The sequence below is a fragment of the Pan paniscus genome, chromosome 7 (assembly GCF_029289425.2).
Source record: "Pan paniscus chromosome 7, NHGRI_mPanPan1-v2.0_pri, whole genome shotgun sequence".
Taxonomy (NCBI): Eukaryota; Metazoa; Chordata; class Mammalia; order Primates; family Hominidae; genus Pan; species Pan paniscus.
Genome location: NC_073256.2, coordinates 46275612 through 46291459, shown reverse-complemented (window position 1 = coordinate 46291459; position 15848 = coordinate 46275612). Strand labels below are relative to the sequence as shown.

General features: G+C 40.2%; 1 protein-coding gene and 1 pseudogene across 5 annotated transcripts in view; both read left to right on the top strand.

The window, feature by feature from the left end:
- Positions 1–15848, top strand: part of CCDC25 (coiled-coil domain containing 25) — a 98173-nt gene that overhangs the window by 17093 nt on the left and 65232 nt on the right. For 4 of the 5 annotated variants that reach the window (XR_008626364.2, XM_055116388.2, XM_055116389.2 and 1 more), the window contains 4 exons: positions 2950–3025; positions 6960–7063; positions 7276–7478; positions 15051–15096. Coding sequence is in view for 4 of the 5 variants with exons in the window: in XM_055116388.2 (XP_054972363.1) it covers positions 2950–3025; positions 6960–7063; positions 7276–7478; positions 15051–15096 (429 nt within the window). In the remaining variant the exon portion in view is untranslated. Of the gene's footprint in view, positions 1–2949; positions 3026–6959; positions 7064–7275; positions 15097–15848 lie in introns of those variants that run through there. The other variant, XM_055116390.2, reaches the window with a different exon arrangement.
- Positions 430–520, top strand: LOC112440789 (small nucleolar RNA U13; annotated as a pseudogene).

Sequence of the window (15848 nt, the reverse complement as noted above, 5' to 3'; positions counted from 1 at the left end):
ACACTCAAGGAAGTGGAGGATGGAATTAAGCACTACTTCCTGGAGAGGGGAGTGTCTATATACATTATTTGGAATTCTGGAAGGAACATTTGTCTCTTTTCCCCTATTTATTTATTCAGTCATTTATTTGCATCAGCCTAGACTCCTGTGTTTATTTTATCCTTTGAGATACGTTCTGGAACCAGGTTATTTTACTTGATATTGTTGCAGCTTCAGCTGGAGCTCTTTCAGCGGGCTCCCATGTGCTCCCATGTCCTCTGACATGCTCCCATCCTTTTGTTCTTTGAGCACATCCTTGCTTTCTGGCACTACAGAGAGCTCCAGGCTCGTCTTGTATTTTCCTTGTCCCAGCTCTAGAATGGGGCATTTCTCCAAGGAACCCTGGTTCTTTTCAGTGGTAATGGTGTTTTGAAATCAAGATCTAGACCGATCCTTCTGTAGTTTATGAGTGTGATGATTGGCTGTTCATGTGCATGTATGAGATGTGCCACCCTTGAACCTTGTCATGTCTGATGTGAAAAAATTTAAAAAGATCTGGGCTCTGGGTGCACCTGTTACTACTGGAGTGTCATTGCTTTTCGGCCCTCTGAGCTGACAGAGAAGGAGATACATGTATGTGTACTAACCCATGTATATGCACATATCTGTAATCATTTCTGTATCTTTCCATCTGTATTTATATTAAGCTAAACATGAGCTCATGGGGATGGCTCTGATTGTCATCCTTTGCTACAGGTTGTCTTTTTGCCTTAAACCATTTCCAATCAAAACATTGTTTTCCATGCTAGCACCTGGGGAGGCTGAGCAAGGAGGATGACTTGAGCCCAGGAGTTCAAGACCAGCCTGGGCATCATAGGGAGACCCTGTCACTACAGAAAATAAAGAAAATGTAGCTGGTTGTGGGATACCCACGTGTGGTCCCAGTTACTCAGGAGGCTGAGGTAGGGGCTCACTTGAGCCCAGGAGGTGGAGGCTGAGGCTTCAGTGAGCCATGATCACATTACTGCACTCTAGCCTGGGCAACAGAGCAAGACCCTGTGTCAAGAACAACAACAACAACAAAAACACATCATTTTCCAAAGTTAGCTGTAAGCTACTTTTTTCCCCACCCCTTTCAGTGACGTGATGTCCTATGTTTGTAATACAGTTAAATTATCTTGTCCACATTCCATCTTGACATCCCCTGGTTGATTAGATTACCTTTTAACATGACATTTTATGAACTCTTTTATGTTGCTATATAATTTTCATATTTGTTATTTTGACTGGCTGCATTGAGTTAATAATATGCTGCAATTAATATGAAACTCTTTTGTCAGAATATAGGTTGTTTCCAATTTTTCAGCATTATGAATCACCAAGAAATAACTTTTCATGAACTACCTTCTGGTTTTTTGTTTTTTGTTTTTCATTATTTTCTTAGAATAATTCTTAGGAATGGATTTCCTGGGTCAAAAGATGTACATAGTTTGCTAACTGCTTTTTTGCCAGATTGCCCTCTGAAAGTATTGTTTAAAATGCTCTCTACTATTTATAGGTTTTCCAAAACCTTTTTGGGTTTTATAACTTAAAAAATAAAAATAAAACCTTTTGACCATTTTGATGAATATAAGATGCTACTTCATTATGGCAATAATATTCACTTTTTAGTTTACTAGCAAGGTTAAACAGTGTGCCCCATCTCATACTATTTATGTTTTTGAGGACTATATGGTGAAGGAAAAGAGGATTATGAAGTCTGTGCTGGAGCAAAATTCTGAATTCTTTTAGGCAACTTCTTGCCATTTTGGAACTATTAGATTTAGAGAAAATAAATTATGGTGTTACCAAGTTTCATTTTGGGTCAGATTAATGTCTTCTTTGGGGGATCTGCTGTGTCAGAAGATGGAAAATACTGGTGGTAGTCCCAAGTTCACATTACCACCAATTATTTGTTTGAATACAAGTTCAATTTCACTTTCTTTTGGAAACACATAATGAGCTCAGTTTAATTTTTTTTGGTAGATATGGGGTCTCACTGTGTTGCCCATGCTGGTCTTGAACACCTGGGCTCAAGCTGTCCTCCTGCCTTGGCTTCCCAAAGTGCTGAGATTATAGGCATGAGCCCCTAAACCCAGCCTAATGTGCCCAGTTTGAAAGTGTATGCTCCTTGAGGAACTTTTACCTGATTAATTTCCTGCAGTAAATGACATAGCCGTTGTAATTAGTAGGTACCAAGGAAGTTGGAAATGCAATAAGACTAAGGGATTCATTCAGACCCTGGGGCCAGACTGCTGGCTTTGAATTCTGGTTCTGCTGCTTACTCACCACGTGACTCTGAGCAAGTTACTTAACTGGCCTGTTTCTGCATCTGTAAAAGGGGCATCGCCTCACTTATTCACCTTTGATTTTGATACAAATTTCTGTAGAGAAAAAGGATCAGTGTCATTTCTGTTATTTCTTCTTTACACTGAATGGTTGAGATCTACACAACAAGAACTTTTTTCCTGATTAAAGCTGAGGATAGATGACCTACCAGATGTCTGAGAACTAAAACTACACATATTCTTTTGAGGGGAAGGTCATAGGGACCTCGGCCACGAGGACATCCAGTTGTCAAAAATAGGCACCATTTTCCCACAAGGTTTCTAGAAGTCAGAATGAGAAGAAAGAGAATAAAAATTACTCAGACATAATTATAATTAATATTCTGGCAGTTTTTTTCATTTCCTGTTTTTTTTTTTTTACTTATTAAGTGTCAATATTTTCATATTACAGCCTTCTCTTATTTTAAACAAACATTCCCGTAATGCACACAGTAAATTTACTTTTCAGTGTTCTGTAACAGTTGAAGAACCTTTGCTTTTAGTAAAATCATGCCTAGTAGGTAAGGCAGCAAATGCCCTTTGAGTGCTCCAGTGTCAATGGATAATGAGGTAGTGGACCAATTGGTTTATTTTTGTGTTTCAGGGAGAGAATATAGAAGACATCCCAAAGGAAGTGCTGATGGACTGTGCCCACCTTGTGAAGGCCAATAGCATTCAAGGTCAGTTTTCCTAGAGGTGTTTTTAGAATTAGCACCGACTTTCTCTGTGTCTGAAATGGATTACGTTTTAGTGAGCATGCTGTTGACTTTGGCCTCCATCAAAGAATAACATGTGCTGTGCCTTTGCCATGTTTTGTTCTTTAAGATGGATGGCAATTTTGCTACCTGTCAAAGAACTAAAAACTGATCTCCCCACCCCTGTCACTTTGACAGTCCTATCTAAGTCTCGGCTCTTTTCACTGTTTCCTTACCTTGAATAGAAGGTTTTCTAGATCTGTCTGTACTTAGTGTTATTATAAAAAGACTTTGGGAAATTTGGTAATGTTGATAGCTAAGCAAGAACGATGTGTTTTATGGCTTTATTTTTAATGTTGTTTGATATCTTTGTTTCTATTATTTGTCGTTAGATTCTAGAATTAAAGTCCCCAAATCATGCTTCTCTACTTTTTCTTTCCCTCCTCCTCTTACATACTTTTTCCCTCTTAAATTGCGATGTTGTCAAGTCAGTTGATCTTGTTATTTCCCCTCCCCACCAAAGAGAATCTTATTTAGTTGGTCTGGAGTGATTCCCAAATATTACTGCTTTTAAAAGCTCTCTGGGTGATTCTCCTGTGCGGCATGGGTTGAGAACAATTAGCCTAAGTGTTTTAGGTGGGGCCTGGCATGCTGTGCTTGGTGATTACCTGGTATTTATTTCTGCTATGCAAGATTTCATCTAATAGTCATGAAGGGTCAAGAAGGATGATTATTAGGGTAGGGGTGGGGTTTAAGAAGGGAATCCAGGAGGTGGTGCTCTGCTAATAATGAGCCAGTAGATCCAATTTTAGGGTGTAGAACACAGGTCTAGATCGAGTAGAGGTTATTGTGGCTTGAGATGGAGTGAAGGGATGCTCCAGAGGGTTGGAAAGCAATCACGGTTTGGGAAGAATATAAACATGGGGCGGACCCACAGCTGATAACAGGTACCAGGAGTTGGCAATTACAGGACAAGAGCAGCGCAGCATTCCCCTTTCCCCGACTGCACTTCCCACACCTTCACTTAGGCTGCCTGAATGATGAGTCAGCACCTAGCCAAAGAAGGTAGAACTGTTGCTTTACAGAGCCACTGATTTTCAACTCTATAAGTTAACAAATTGTAATACATTTTGGGACATTCCATTTTATGAGGAGAACAGAATTTTCTAAGATTTTCAGCTAAGATCTTCAGTTACTGAAATAACAAGAAGAATTGAAACAATCATTATATTCTTTCCTTCTGTGTTCCAACTTCCTTCACATGTCCTTATCCCTTCCAGTGCTGCTGGCTAGCAGACATTTGTCTTTGTTAAAAGAGCTTTGGAGGCCTTATTCTTGGCCCAGCTCCTTTCTTCTTAATCTCTTCATAGTTTACTAATTCTAGAGAAAACAAAGAGGAGCAAAGAGTCATGACACTGAATTACTGTTTCTCTCCTCTTCAGCCTTCTGCAACGATAGCTCAGCTAGCAAATAAGGACCTAAGCCCAAGGGTCTTGCTCTTGTGAGTCAGTAGAAGATTATGTGCCGAGGAGTGGAGAAAATGGTCATTGCTATGAGATTTCCAGAGGCCACTCCACTTGTGGCACTTTGTAGGGACAAAGTTTTCCCCCGGTTTACCATCTGCAGTGCTCAGAACCAAGGGCTTTGGGGGTAAATTTGTTTGTCGCTATAGAATCAGCCTGTTCTGGGTCATAGGTCTAGAATCTTAGGTCAGCCTGTTCTGTGTTCACCCAGTGAATCTTTCCAGATTAAACTTTTAGAAGTTTAGAAACTGTCTTGACTCTCCTCGGCCTAAACTGTTCAGTCCGGACTTCTGAAGCCAGCATTTAAGCATCTCTCATTTGACTGCAGACTTCTTTCCCTTCACGTATTTCACACTACAGCCAAAGCCAATATTTGCTGTTTTCTGACCTTGCACCCGGCTTGCATTGTTCCCTCTGCCCTCAGGTTTGTCCTTGTCAGTCATCAGAGTCCAGATTCAAGCTAAGGTTCACGGTCCACATAGTAGGTGTAGTGGTGGTAGTAATTGCTAACACTGATGGAGTGTTAATTACATGCCTGGCCCTGTGCTAAGTACTTCACAAATTATCCACCGTGTTGAGTTAGATATTATTTTCATTTATAGAGGAGGAAACTGATCTTAAAGAGAATTAAGGAACTTGTTCAAGGTCTTAAGAGGTCTAAAGTGCAGTAGAGACTGGATTTGATGTCAACCCGTTTGGCTCAAGTGTTCTGCCGTAACCCCTGAGCTCTGTGAGCCTCCTCGATGAAGCCTTTTCCTTCTTCAGCTTTGAGTGGCCCCGCTTTCTCTGTGCTGTCTTAGCAGTTTCCTGTAGCTTTCCAACAGCATTTGATCAGTTCTCCTTTTAATCCAAGTTATTTATGTGCTTACCCTGCTCCGTTAGAGTCGTGGAGAGCAAGATTCATTGTCTGGTCATGTTTGTGTCCCCCACAGTGCCTTGCACATGGAGATTTTCTAAAGAAACTTTATTTTGAAAAAACTTTCAGATATACAGAAAAGTTGCAAGAATAATACAGCTACCATATACCGTTCACTTAGATTCATCAATTTTTAAATTTTTCCATATTTATTTGCTTTATATATTGCATACTCATTAACCTTTTTAGCTGAACCATCCAAAGCGAAATTGTAGATATCATGACCCTTGAACATGTCCTTCTGAAGAACAGGGACATTGTCTTAAATAACTGTATTACAGTGGTAAAATTCAGGCAGTTTAACATGGATAGAATACTGTGTTCTGATATACAGGCCATATTTAAGTTTTGCCACTTGTCCCACTACTGTTTCTTTATAGCTTTTTTTTTGGATCCAGGGCCATGTGCTGTATTTACTTGCGCTGTATTTACTTCTCTTTAGTCTCCTTTAATCCAGAGATACTGTTTTGTCTTTCAAAAAGTACAGACCAGTTGTAGTAATGGGATTACTAACCCACAGTTGGGGTTTGTCTGATGCTTCCTCTGGATTAGAATCCCATCATGCACTTTGGAGCAGGAATATTACATAAGTGAAGTTTTGCACATTATAGTCAGGCAGCACGTGATGTCATTTTGTGCCATTTTTGGTGGTGTTAACCTTGACCCCTTGGGTAAAGTGGTTTTCCAGCTTTTTCCAGTGTACATGGGGATTTAATAAGCATTGAAATCCCTTGCCATCTAATTTGGAAGGACCAGAGAGAGTGTCAGACCAGTGATTAAACTGCGATTTCCAGAGCTGCCAGGGAGGGTATGAGTGGTGGGTAGAGGGCATGAGTGGTGGAGGAGGCGGTGAAGGGGCAGGAGGAGGAGTGAACAGGGTACCTGGCACTCCTTCCATCCAGAGCGCCTCTGCTTTGATGACTTCTGTGTTTTCTTTGGTAAAAGGGTTCCATTCCTGAAGAAACTATAAGCAAAAACTCTATTAAACTAGTCCAATTTCCTCACATTTCATATGAGATTCAGAGGGCCAGGGGACTTCTCCAGAGAGGCTCGGCTAGCTTGTGGTAGTCCCGGATAGAGTCCAGGGCTTGTGAGTTCTAGGCCATGGCTTTCCATTGCTGCTTAACCTTCAGAGTCAAGGACTTCTTTGAGAATTTGAGGAAACATATTCAGTCCTTTTCTCTTGAAAAAAACCTCAATGATAAATTTTGCATCCAATTTTAGAGAGTCCTCAGAAGTCCCTGAAGCTAATCCATGGACCCCTACTTGCCATAGTAATACTTCCGTTTGAATTTTGTCAGCTTTACCATTTGCCTTTTGTGGGTGGTTTTTGAAAAAAGTATTGGTGGTTTAAAACAATGGGTGGCCTGTTCGTTCTAAGCCGTTTCCCTTGTTGGCTTATGGCAGTTTGCCAGTGGGTAAGGGAACACATTGCTCAGTCTCATCCTGCCTGCATGTTGAAGACAGTCTCTCTTGGCAGGCTGCAAGATGAACAACGTTAATGTGGTATATACGCCGTGGTCTAACCTGAAGAAAACAGCTGACATGGATGTGGGGCAGATAGGCTTTCACAGGCAGAAGGATGTAAGTGTTTTGTGCCACTGAAGGAGGCGGAGCCCTGATACTGAATGGAGTATCCTATCTTTTCTGTCTGACACCATTGTTGAGGGCTGAGCATGATATATGTTTTCTAAAGGGAATTAAACTGGGTTGCTAAACCCCTGGAAAGCCTCACCCCTCTTCTGGGAGAAAAAAAACAAAAAGATGCAATATCTTTTCTCCTATCTCCCTTAAAGGTAAAAATTGTGACAGTGGAGAAGAAAGTAAATGAGATCCTGAACCGATTAGAAAAGACCAAAGTCGAGCGGTTCCCAGACCTAGCAGCAGAGAAAGAATGCAGAGATCGTGAAGAGAGGAATGAGAAAAAAGCCCAAATTCAGGAAATGAAAAAGAGAGAAAAAGAAGAAATGAAGAAGAAGAGGGAAATGGATGAACTTAGGTATGTCGGAGCTGTGGCATTGAGACTGACCTCAAAGATTATTCCTTGATGATTTTAATCATGTATTAGCCATTAAGAACGATATATTGGTGGAAGGAGGGACATGTAACAAGCTCAGCTTAAGCTCAACCTTAAATCAGTTTTTTAAAAAAAGGCATTTATATTAATATGTTGGTTAAAAGAATTGCTTGTTTATGGCAACAGGATATGAAAGTGGATGAAATAAAATAACTAATTTTATTCATAGAGAAACCTTCATAGGTTATCCCTAGTTCGGTTTGGTTTGTAAAGTTCTTCTGGAAAGGAAAAAGGTGCTGTGGGAGGTATTTACTATTGACTAGCTGTGCTATTTAAATAAAGTTGTGTTGGCTCTAAAAACCTATGCTAGTAACTCTCAAAGCTGTTTTTAAAACTCTTTTTTACATTTTGAAAGTTTAAAGTAATGTAGTGAGGTCTACTTCAAAGCACTACATTTTTAAACAGCTAAATAGTTCAAATACAATTTGGCTCCTGAAATTCTAGTGAAGAAGGCCATGAGAATAATGATTATGTTAGTTTTCTATTGCCATTGAAACAAATTGCCACAAATGTAGTAGCTTAAAACAACACACACTTATTGTCTGTAGATTAGAAGTCCAGCAAGATTCTCACTGGGCTAAAATCAAAGTGTCTGGAGGCACTAGGGGAGAATCTTCCCTTTCAGCTTTGAGAGGCACCCACATTTCTTGGCTTGTGGCTCCTTCTCCAAGCTTTCCATGGTCACAGCCCCCTGTCTGACCACTGCCTTCTCTGCTTTTAAGGAACAGTGTGATTAGATTGAGTTAATCCAGATAATTCACGATAATCTCTCCATTTTAAGGTCCTAACTAATGACATCTGCAAAGTCCACTTTGCCATAGAAGATAGCATATTTATAGGTTCTACAGACTAGAATGTGGATGTTCTGCCATACAGTGCTGTACCCGAAGAGCCCCTAGTTGTTCTAATTAAAGGAAATTAATCCTGTGAATTCTCATCACAGAACTCCTAGATTTTTCCATGATTTTTTATTTGCAATACATATGCCAAAAAGAAAAAAGGGTTACTTATAACATATATTGCCTTTGGAAATGGTGTAGAATCAGAAACATGTTGCTTAGGCATGTCCTAACCCAGTTTCCTTGGAATGCCCTGGATTCTTAGAAAGATTGTTGGGTCAGAATGTAGGTATAATGAACACGTACTGTTATTTATTATTCGCATGCACGTGTTTCTGGTTGGGGTTCTGCTAAAACAGGCTTAGTAGCTTCATTTAAAATACAGTGTTCAAATGGAGAGCTTCAGAAATGTTACCCTGAGTTACAATCTGCTAATATGAGGCCAACTAACATATATAAGTATTTGGTATGGCCTAGAATTGTGAGTCTGCTTTGTGTTTGAAGTGAAAGAAACGGTATTAACTCCATCAGTGAGGTAAAATTTGTGAAATTCTGAGTGATGCAGGATTTAGAGCAGTTAATTCTTTTTTGTTTGGAGTTTGGAGTGGGGGGAAATTGAAAATATGCCTTTTAGTGCCCTTTACGGATCGAACATAATTTTGTTTAAGAACATGATGGAACATATATTAGGAACATAAGATCACCTAATTTACTTACAACATTGAATAAGGAAGACTAGCTAACCCTTCTGAACATTTTCCATCTGCCAAACACTGCATTGCAAAGTGCTTTACTGCATTCTGTCATTTAATTCCAACAATAGCCATAGTAGATTTTTATCTGCATCTTATAGAAGAGGAAACTGAGCCTGAGAAGCAATCAAGAAACTTGTTATAAGCTCATTTGGCTAGTTAATCTCAGTCTGATTCTCAAACCTACACATATTACTTACTATACTCTTCTTCCCTTTGTTCAGTTATTCCATTTTAAAGTAATTTTTATTCAATATAAATCAATCAAATAATTTATAGATGTCATAATTCAAATTAAGCTGCATGCTACTAAAATTAAGGACATTAGTATGATTTTTATGAGTTTCAAAAATTACAAGCATTTAAACAAAATTTGTCCACCAAAACACAGTTTCGTATCTTCTGGGCTTTTTTCCATAGTGTCATCAACATATAAAATACTCCCATTAACTGAAGAGAAAACTCAGTCTTATTGAATAAGATTTTTGCTTCAAAAGTTTAATCAGTCCCACTTTCTAAGTTGTCACTGGTCATTTGTATTTTTTAATAATCTCCATGGATCTCAGAAAACCAAAAACAATTGCTATGTTTATTTCCATTAACCGTGTGCCACACAGACAACTTTCTGTCACATGCTGCAGAAGACAGAAGAACGTGGCACAGGGCTGCAGTGCCGGGAATGGGACGCGATGACATTGCAAGGCTTTGCTTGGCACATCCGGAGCTACCGTTTGCTGTGTTCTGCAGCATCTGTGAAATTCCAGCAATAGGCTCTAAGCTTCTGACTTGTTTTGTAATGTGTTTTTATACATTTTGCAGTGCTAGCATTCACTTTAATTTCTGTCTTTGAATCTTCCACCCAAGATATAGAAATCTGTGTCTATTACCTGTTTTAATTTTGCATTCTTTTATTTGGCTTTTTGTGTTACTGTACCAAACATTTATTACATCAAAATTAAGTCAACCCATGTAGATGTCGAAACCAGAAGAAATAAGCAATAGTCAGGGAAACGTCATAAATAGAGGATGGGTGAATAACAGATGAGAGGTTGAGGCAGTCAAAACAAAGGGTAAGGACTATGACTACCTGAGAGAGGGATATTTAAAAGTTGAGATGCGGCCGGGCAAAGTGATTCATGCCTGTAATCCCAGCACTTTGGGAGGCTGAGGCAGAAGGATTGCTTGAGCCCAGGAGTTTGAGATCAGCCTGGGCAACAAAATTAGGACTCTGTCTCTACAAAAAATCAAATAACTAGCCAGGCGTGGGTGGTACAAGCCTATAGTCGCAGCTACTCTGGAGGCTGAGGTGGGAGGATTGCTTGAGCCCTGTTGGCTGAGGCTGCAGTGAGCTCACTGCATTCCATCCTGGGTGACAGAGCTAGATTCTGCCTCAAAAAATAAAAATAAAAAGTTGTGATAGAGACTGGGAGATCAGAATTGGAACCCAAAGCTCAGGTAATTGGAATGAGAGAAGTACAAGACCCAGGTGAAATGGTAAGTCAGTAAATGTATCATCAGTTTGAACATTGACATGAACTTGATTTTCAGGCAAAGATTACTTCATCATGGAGGATAATGTGGAAAGATTGTAGCCTGTAACTGACAAAGCGGAAATCCAAACTCAAGTCTAATCCTGAAGCCAATAGTCTATCGTGCTTCCTTTGAGGCAAGGAATGAACAAACTGGCAAGGCCAGAGTCAAGGTCACACATAGGCAAGTGAAAGAATGAAAAATTAGGTACATTGTAGAGTGACTTAAAAGGTTTAGTCCAGAATTTCATGTTGTAAGTGATAAAGAGCCTTTATAGGTTTTGTGGAATATTGGGGAATAGACTTACAGGATGAATGAAGTAACATGTAGGAGAGGAAATGGTGAGACCATTAACTAATTAAATGGATGACAGTCTCATGAAGAACCAACTTCTTTGTACCTTTTTTTGTTTATCTTATACACACTGCCACTGCCTTCTACTGTAAATAACGCTCTGTGTGCTGTGCCTCCTCGTGTTACCTGTGAGCTCCTTCAGGGAAGCAATCGTGCATCCTTGCCTCCCCTTAGAGGTGACAGAGTGCTTTGTCTGTGCAGTGAGTGACTAGTCATACGTCATGAATATACTGAGATTAGCTTCCCTGGTATGGTGATTCCTTTTTTGTTTCAATTTTAAAGTAATTTTTATTCAGTATAAACCAAGTAACTTATATATGTCATAATTCATATTAAGCTGCATGCTACTAAAATTTAGGGTGTTAGTATCATTTTACGAGTTTCAGAAATTACAAGCATTTAAACAAAACTTAAAAACCAAAATACAGTTTTTATATCTTCTGGGCTTTCTTCCATAGGGTCCTCAACATATAAAATATTTGTATTAACTGAGGGGAAATAATTCCCAATCTCATTGACTACAATTTTTGCTTCAAAAGTTTAATTAGTCCCCCTTTCTAAGCTGTCGCTAATCACTTGTATTTTTTAATAATCTCCATGGATTCAGAAAACCAAAAACAATTGGTATGTCTCTTTCTGCTAAACACATGCCAAACATATCCCAGGCTGAATTGCTGGGGTGCCATCATAGCCCACTGCAGCCTCCAATTCCTGGGCTCAAGCGATCCTCCCACCTCAGCCTCCTTAGTAGCTGGGACTACAGACTCACTCCACCATGCCCAGCTAATATCTTTATTTTTTGTAGAGATGGGGTCTTCCTATGTTGCCCAGGCTAATCTCAAACTCCTGAGCTCAAGTGAGTCTCCTGCCTTGGCCTCCCAAAGTGCTGGGATTAAAGGCATAAGCCACCACACTTGTCCCCTGATATGGTGGTCTTGAAGCCAAGATCAAAACTCTGATAGCTAAAGAGTTGGAAGGAGTGCTCTAAGCAGAGGGAACTATGTATGCAAAGACCTTGTATGGGAGCAGCAAGGCAAAATGCAGGACTAAAGTCCCAAATGTCTGAAGCAGCAGGGGTCAATGGGCACTTGGATCAAGGGGCCAGTAGTCCATGCAGGCCCTTGCTGGCCGTGTATGTCTTCATCCTAAGAGCACTGTGAAGCCATCAAAAGGCTTTAAGCAAGGGTTAATACAATGAAGCTTGTGTTTTGAGAAGGTCACTTTGCTGACCTGATTGTAAAGGGAACCAGAGTGGGTGTGACTAGGTTAAGAGCATTCCACATCACAGATGGTAGCTTAGAATATGGTGGTGACTTGGGGTGGAGAGAAGTGGATTATTGTTTTTCTAGGTAAAACATTAGGATTTGGTGATAGTTTGGATTGAGGCAAAGGGCAGGGAAAAGGGGGCTAAGAATGACTCCTAGGTTGCCAGTTGGAAATGGAATGGATAGTGATGACATTCTTTGAGCTGGAGAACACTGGGAAAGAACTAAATTGGTTTGGTAGGGGGAAGACCGTGAGTTGGATAGGGACATAAGAATCTGAAAATACCCTTGAGATCTCCAAAAAGATGTCAGGGAGGTAGTAGGACTAATGGAAATGGAGCTCAGAGGAAACTAAAGAAAGGTAAATTTGTTTTTGTTTGTTTTTTTGTTTTGTTTTGTTTTTGAGACTGAGTCTCACTCTGTTGCCCAGGCTGGAGTGCAGTGGCACGATCTCAGCTCACTGCAACCTCCACCTCCCGGGTTCAAGCTATTCTCCTGCCTCAGTTTCCCGGGTAGCTGAGATTACAGGCATGCACCACCACGCCTGGCTAATTTTTGTATATTTTTAGTAAAGACAGGGTTTCACCATGCTGGCCAGGCTGGCCTCGAACTCCTGACCTCAAGTGATCCGCCTGCCTTGGCCTCCCAAAGTGCTGGGATTACAGGTGTGAGCCACCGTGCCCAGCCCAAGAAAGGTAAATTTGTGCATCATTGTCACATAGATGGGAATTTTGACCCAGTGGTTCTTCAGCCTGGGTAGATCCCCACAACTGGGCATATGGATCCAGTTAAATCTTCACAAGTGATTTTCAGATGCAGCCAGGACTGACATTCTCTGTTCTCACCACTTTTGTTTCATCAACATGTCTTTCTCCTCCTGCTCATGCAACCTGTTGATCTTGTCTGTTTTTTGTTTGTTTTTGTTTTGTTTTAATTCCTTGTGGATACCACTTAACTCTTACAAGCTTACAAGTCTCTCCAGAGGGAAAGACTTACTGGTCTCTCCCTCTGGGTGTCTCCCAACTCATTATCTTTGACTGTGACATTTCTCCTTCCCACTGGTCTTCAGTTTTCAGTTTCTACAGTTCGTATTTACTTGGGTGTCTCACTATGACTTCAAATGCAGCATGTCTCAAACCAGGCACATTTTCTTTGCAACATTTTCCCATTTCTCCTATTTTTTTCAAATTGCCCAAGCTACAAACCTTGATGTCATTGTTGTTTCTTCTCTGTATTCCTTCTTACCATTACAACTGTTAACTCCAGGGATTCATGCCCTCAAATTGGAGTATCGCAGTAAGCTGTGGCCTGATAAGAGTATAAGCTTAGGAGTCTGACCTGGGTTCGAAACCTGGCATATCTTCTTATCTCTAAGACCTTGAACAACTTACTTAACCATCCTGACTCTGCTTTCTTATTTTGTACAATGGGCTTAAAATACTCTGGTAAATACTGTTATTGTGAATGGACCTTCTTGTCTTAACCACCTCTCTAATCTTGTTTGCTACAGATTATTCTTTTCAAAACATTGGTATTATGTAGTCTCACTTTCCTTTGTCTCTTGGTGTATTTGTTGTTGTTGTTGTCGTTTGAGATGGAGTCTTGCTCTGTCGCCCATGTTGGAGTGCAGTGGTGCAATCTCAGCTCACTGCAACCTCCACCTCCCGGGTTCAAGTGATTCTCCTGCCTCAGCCTCCTGAGTAGCTGGGATTACAGGTGCACGCCACCACGCTTGGCTAATTTTTGTATTTTTAGTAGAGATGGGGTTTCACCACATTGATCAGGCTGCTCTCAAACCCCTGACTTTGTGATCTGCCCGCGTTGGCCTCCCAAAGTGCTGGGATTACAGACGTGAGCCACTGCCCCCAGCCGTGTATTTTTTAATAGTGCTTTTCACCGTAGTTATTGATGAATAAGTCTTATTTCCCCTCCCACTAAGTTCTGTGGGTCCAGGCTTTGTGTTAGTCATCATTTTCTGTTTTCTTCTCATCCGATCCTCCACCCAGGCTTAGCACAGGGTCTTATGCATCATGGATATTTAATGAATGCCCATTGAACCTCATTATGGCTTTACTCAGTTGTGTATTATGGCTTCTTGCTGAACACATTGTGTTCAGTCGTGCAATCAAGACAACATAATTGGGCACCACATCCAGCCTGATTTCCCACTACTTTATTTGAGAACCTACCTGAGTTAGCTGGATATTCAGCAAGTCATTAAAGATACCATCTCTGTCTCTTTGCTCATCCCACTCTCTGGATCTGAAATGCCCCCTCACTCATCCTGCCCACTTGATTGGCTTGGTTTGGGTTCCGCCTTGTCTGTGAAGGGTGCCCTGACAGCTCCTGCCCACACTGATGTGTTTCCTCCTTTGAATTCCTGTAGCGTTTACAATCTGAGCTGTATACCTCAGCTGTGAATAATATCAGATCTTAGCTGTGGGTGAATTTCCCCATCTGAAAAGTAGGAATAATGCCACCTGTCTCGCCAAGTTATTGTGGAGGTGGTGACATGAAACAAGTAGGAGAAAGCACTTTGTAAACTATAAAGTGCTGTGCACATCTTTTTTATTGTTTATAAATATTCATCCTTTGAATGTTGCAATCTCCTTGAGCGCAGAGATTATATCTAATAGCTCTTATGTTTCTTCTAAAGCCCCTGAGCAGTGCTGGATACACAGGAAATGTTCATCAAATATTTGTTGACTGGATCACCATATTTTAAATGTATGTGTGTGTTTTTTTTCCTTCTAGGAGCTATTCATCACTAATGAAAGTTGAAAATATGTCTTCAAATCAGGTATGTTCAAGTGGTTTGCATGAATGTTTGCCTTGAAATAATTCACTAAGGGTTTTTAATAATTGTGTTACTGGCCATTATTGCCTTACATGTTGCAAATAGCTAACCATGATTTGGCAACCAGGACATCACTCAGGCTGGATTCTTTTAGGCACTGCACCTCCTTCCCTGTGGACTTTCTCATGTGTGTTGTTAAGTAGGTCATCTCAGGGAAAGAGATTGTCAGAGCTTGTCTACTGTGGCGTACAGGTCTATTCATTTTATATTTACAGGACTTTATTCTTTATTTCCCCTCTTTTCTGGTTGCAGGCATGCAAAAGTGCCTTTATTTATTAGTGTTCTTTATCACTGTGACTGTAGAGTCCATATTATAATTGAATGAGAACAAAATTATCACCTTCAATTAAAATAAAAGTACTTACCCTAAGATCTTATGTGACTAAGTGAAGCCTAAGTGACAAAATTGTTTGTTTTCATGTTCCTTAGGACCTGGGATAGAAACAGATGGTGACCTATGACATAGTACTGAAAGGATCTTCTTAACATTGCATCTAATTATTTGATTGGAACTATGTCAGAGAATTATTGTCCTTGAGGGCTGTCTTTCCCAAAATTTATCTTGAAGTGTCTAGAGATAGCACAATTTAGCTTCTATTGAGCAGTCTGCAGAAAATGGAAACTGGGTGGATGTATTTGGGATTTTGCATGTTTTATAGTATAGTTTAAAAATATAGTCATCCTTCAGTATTCAT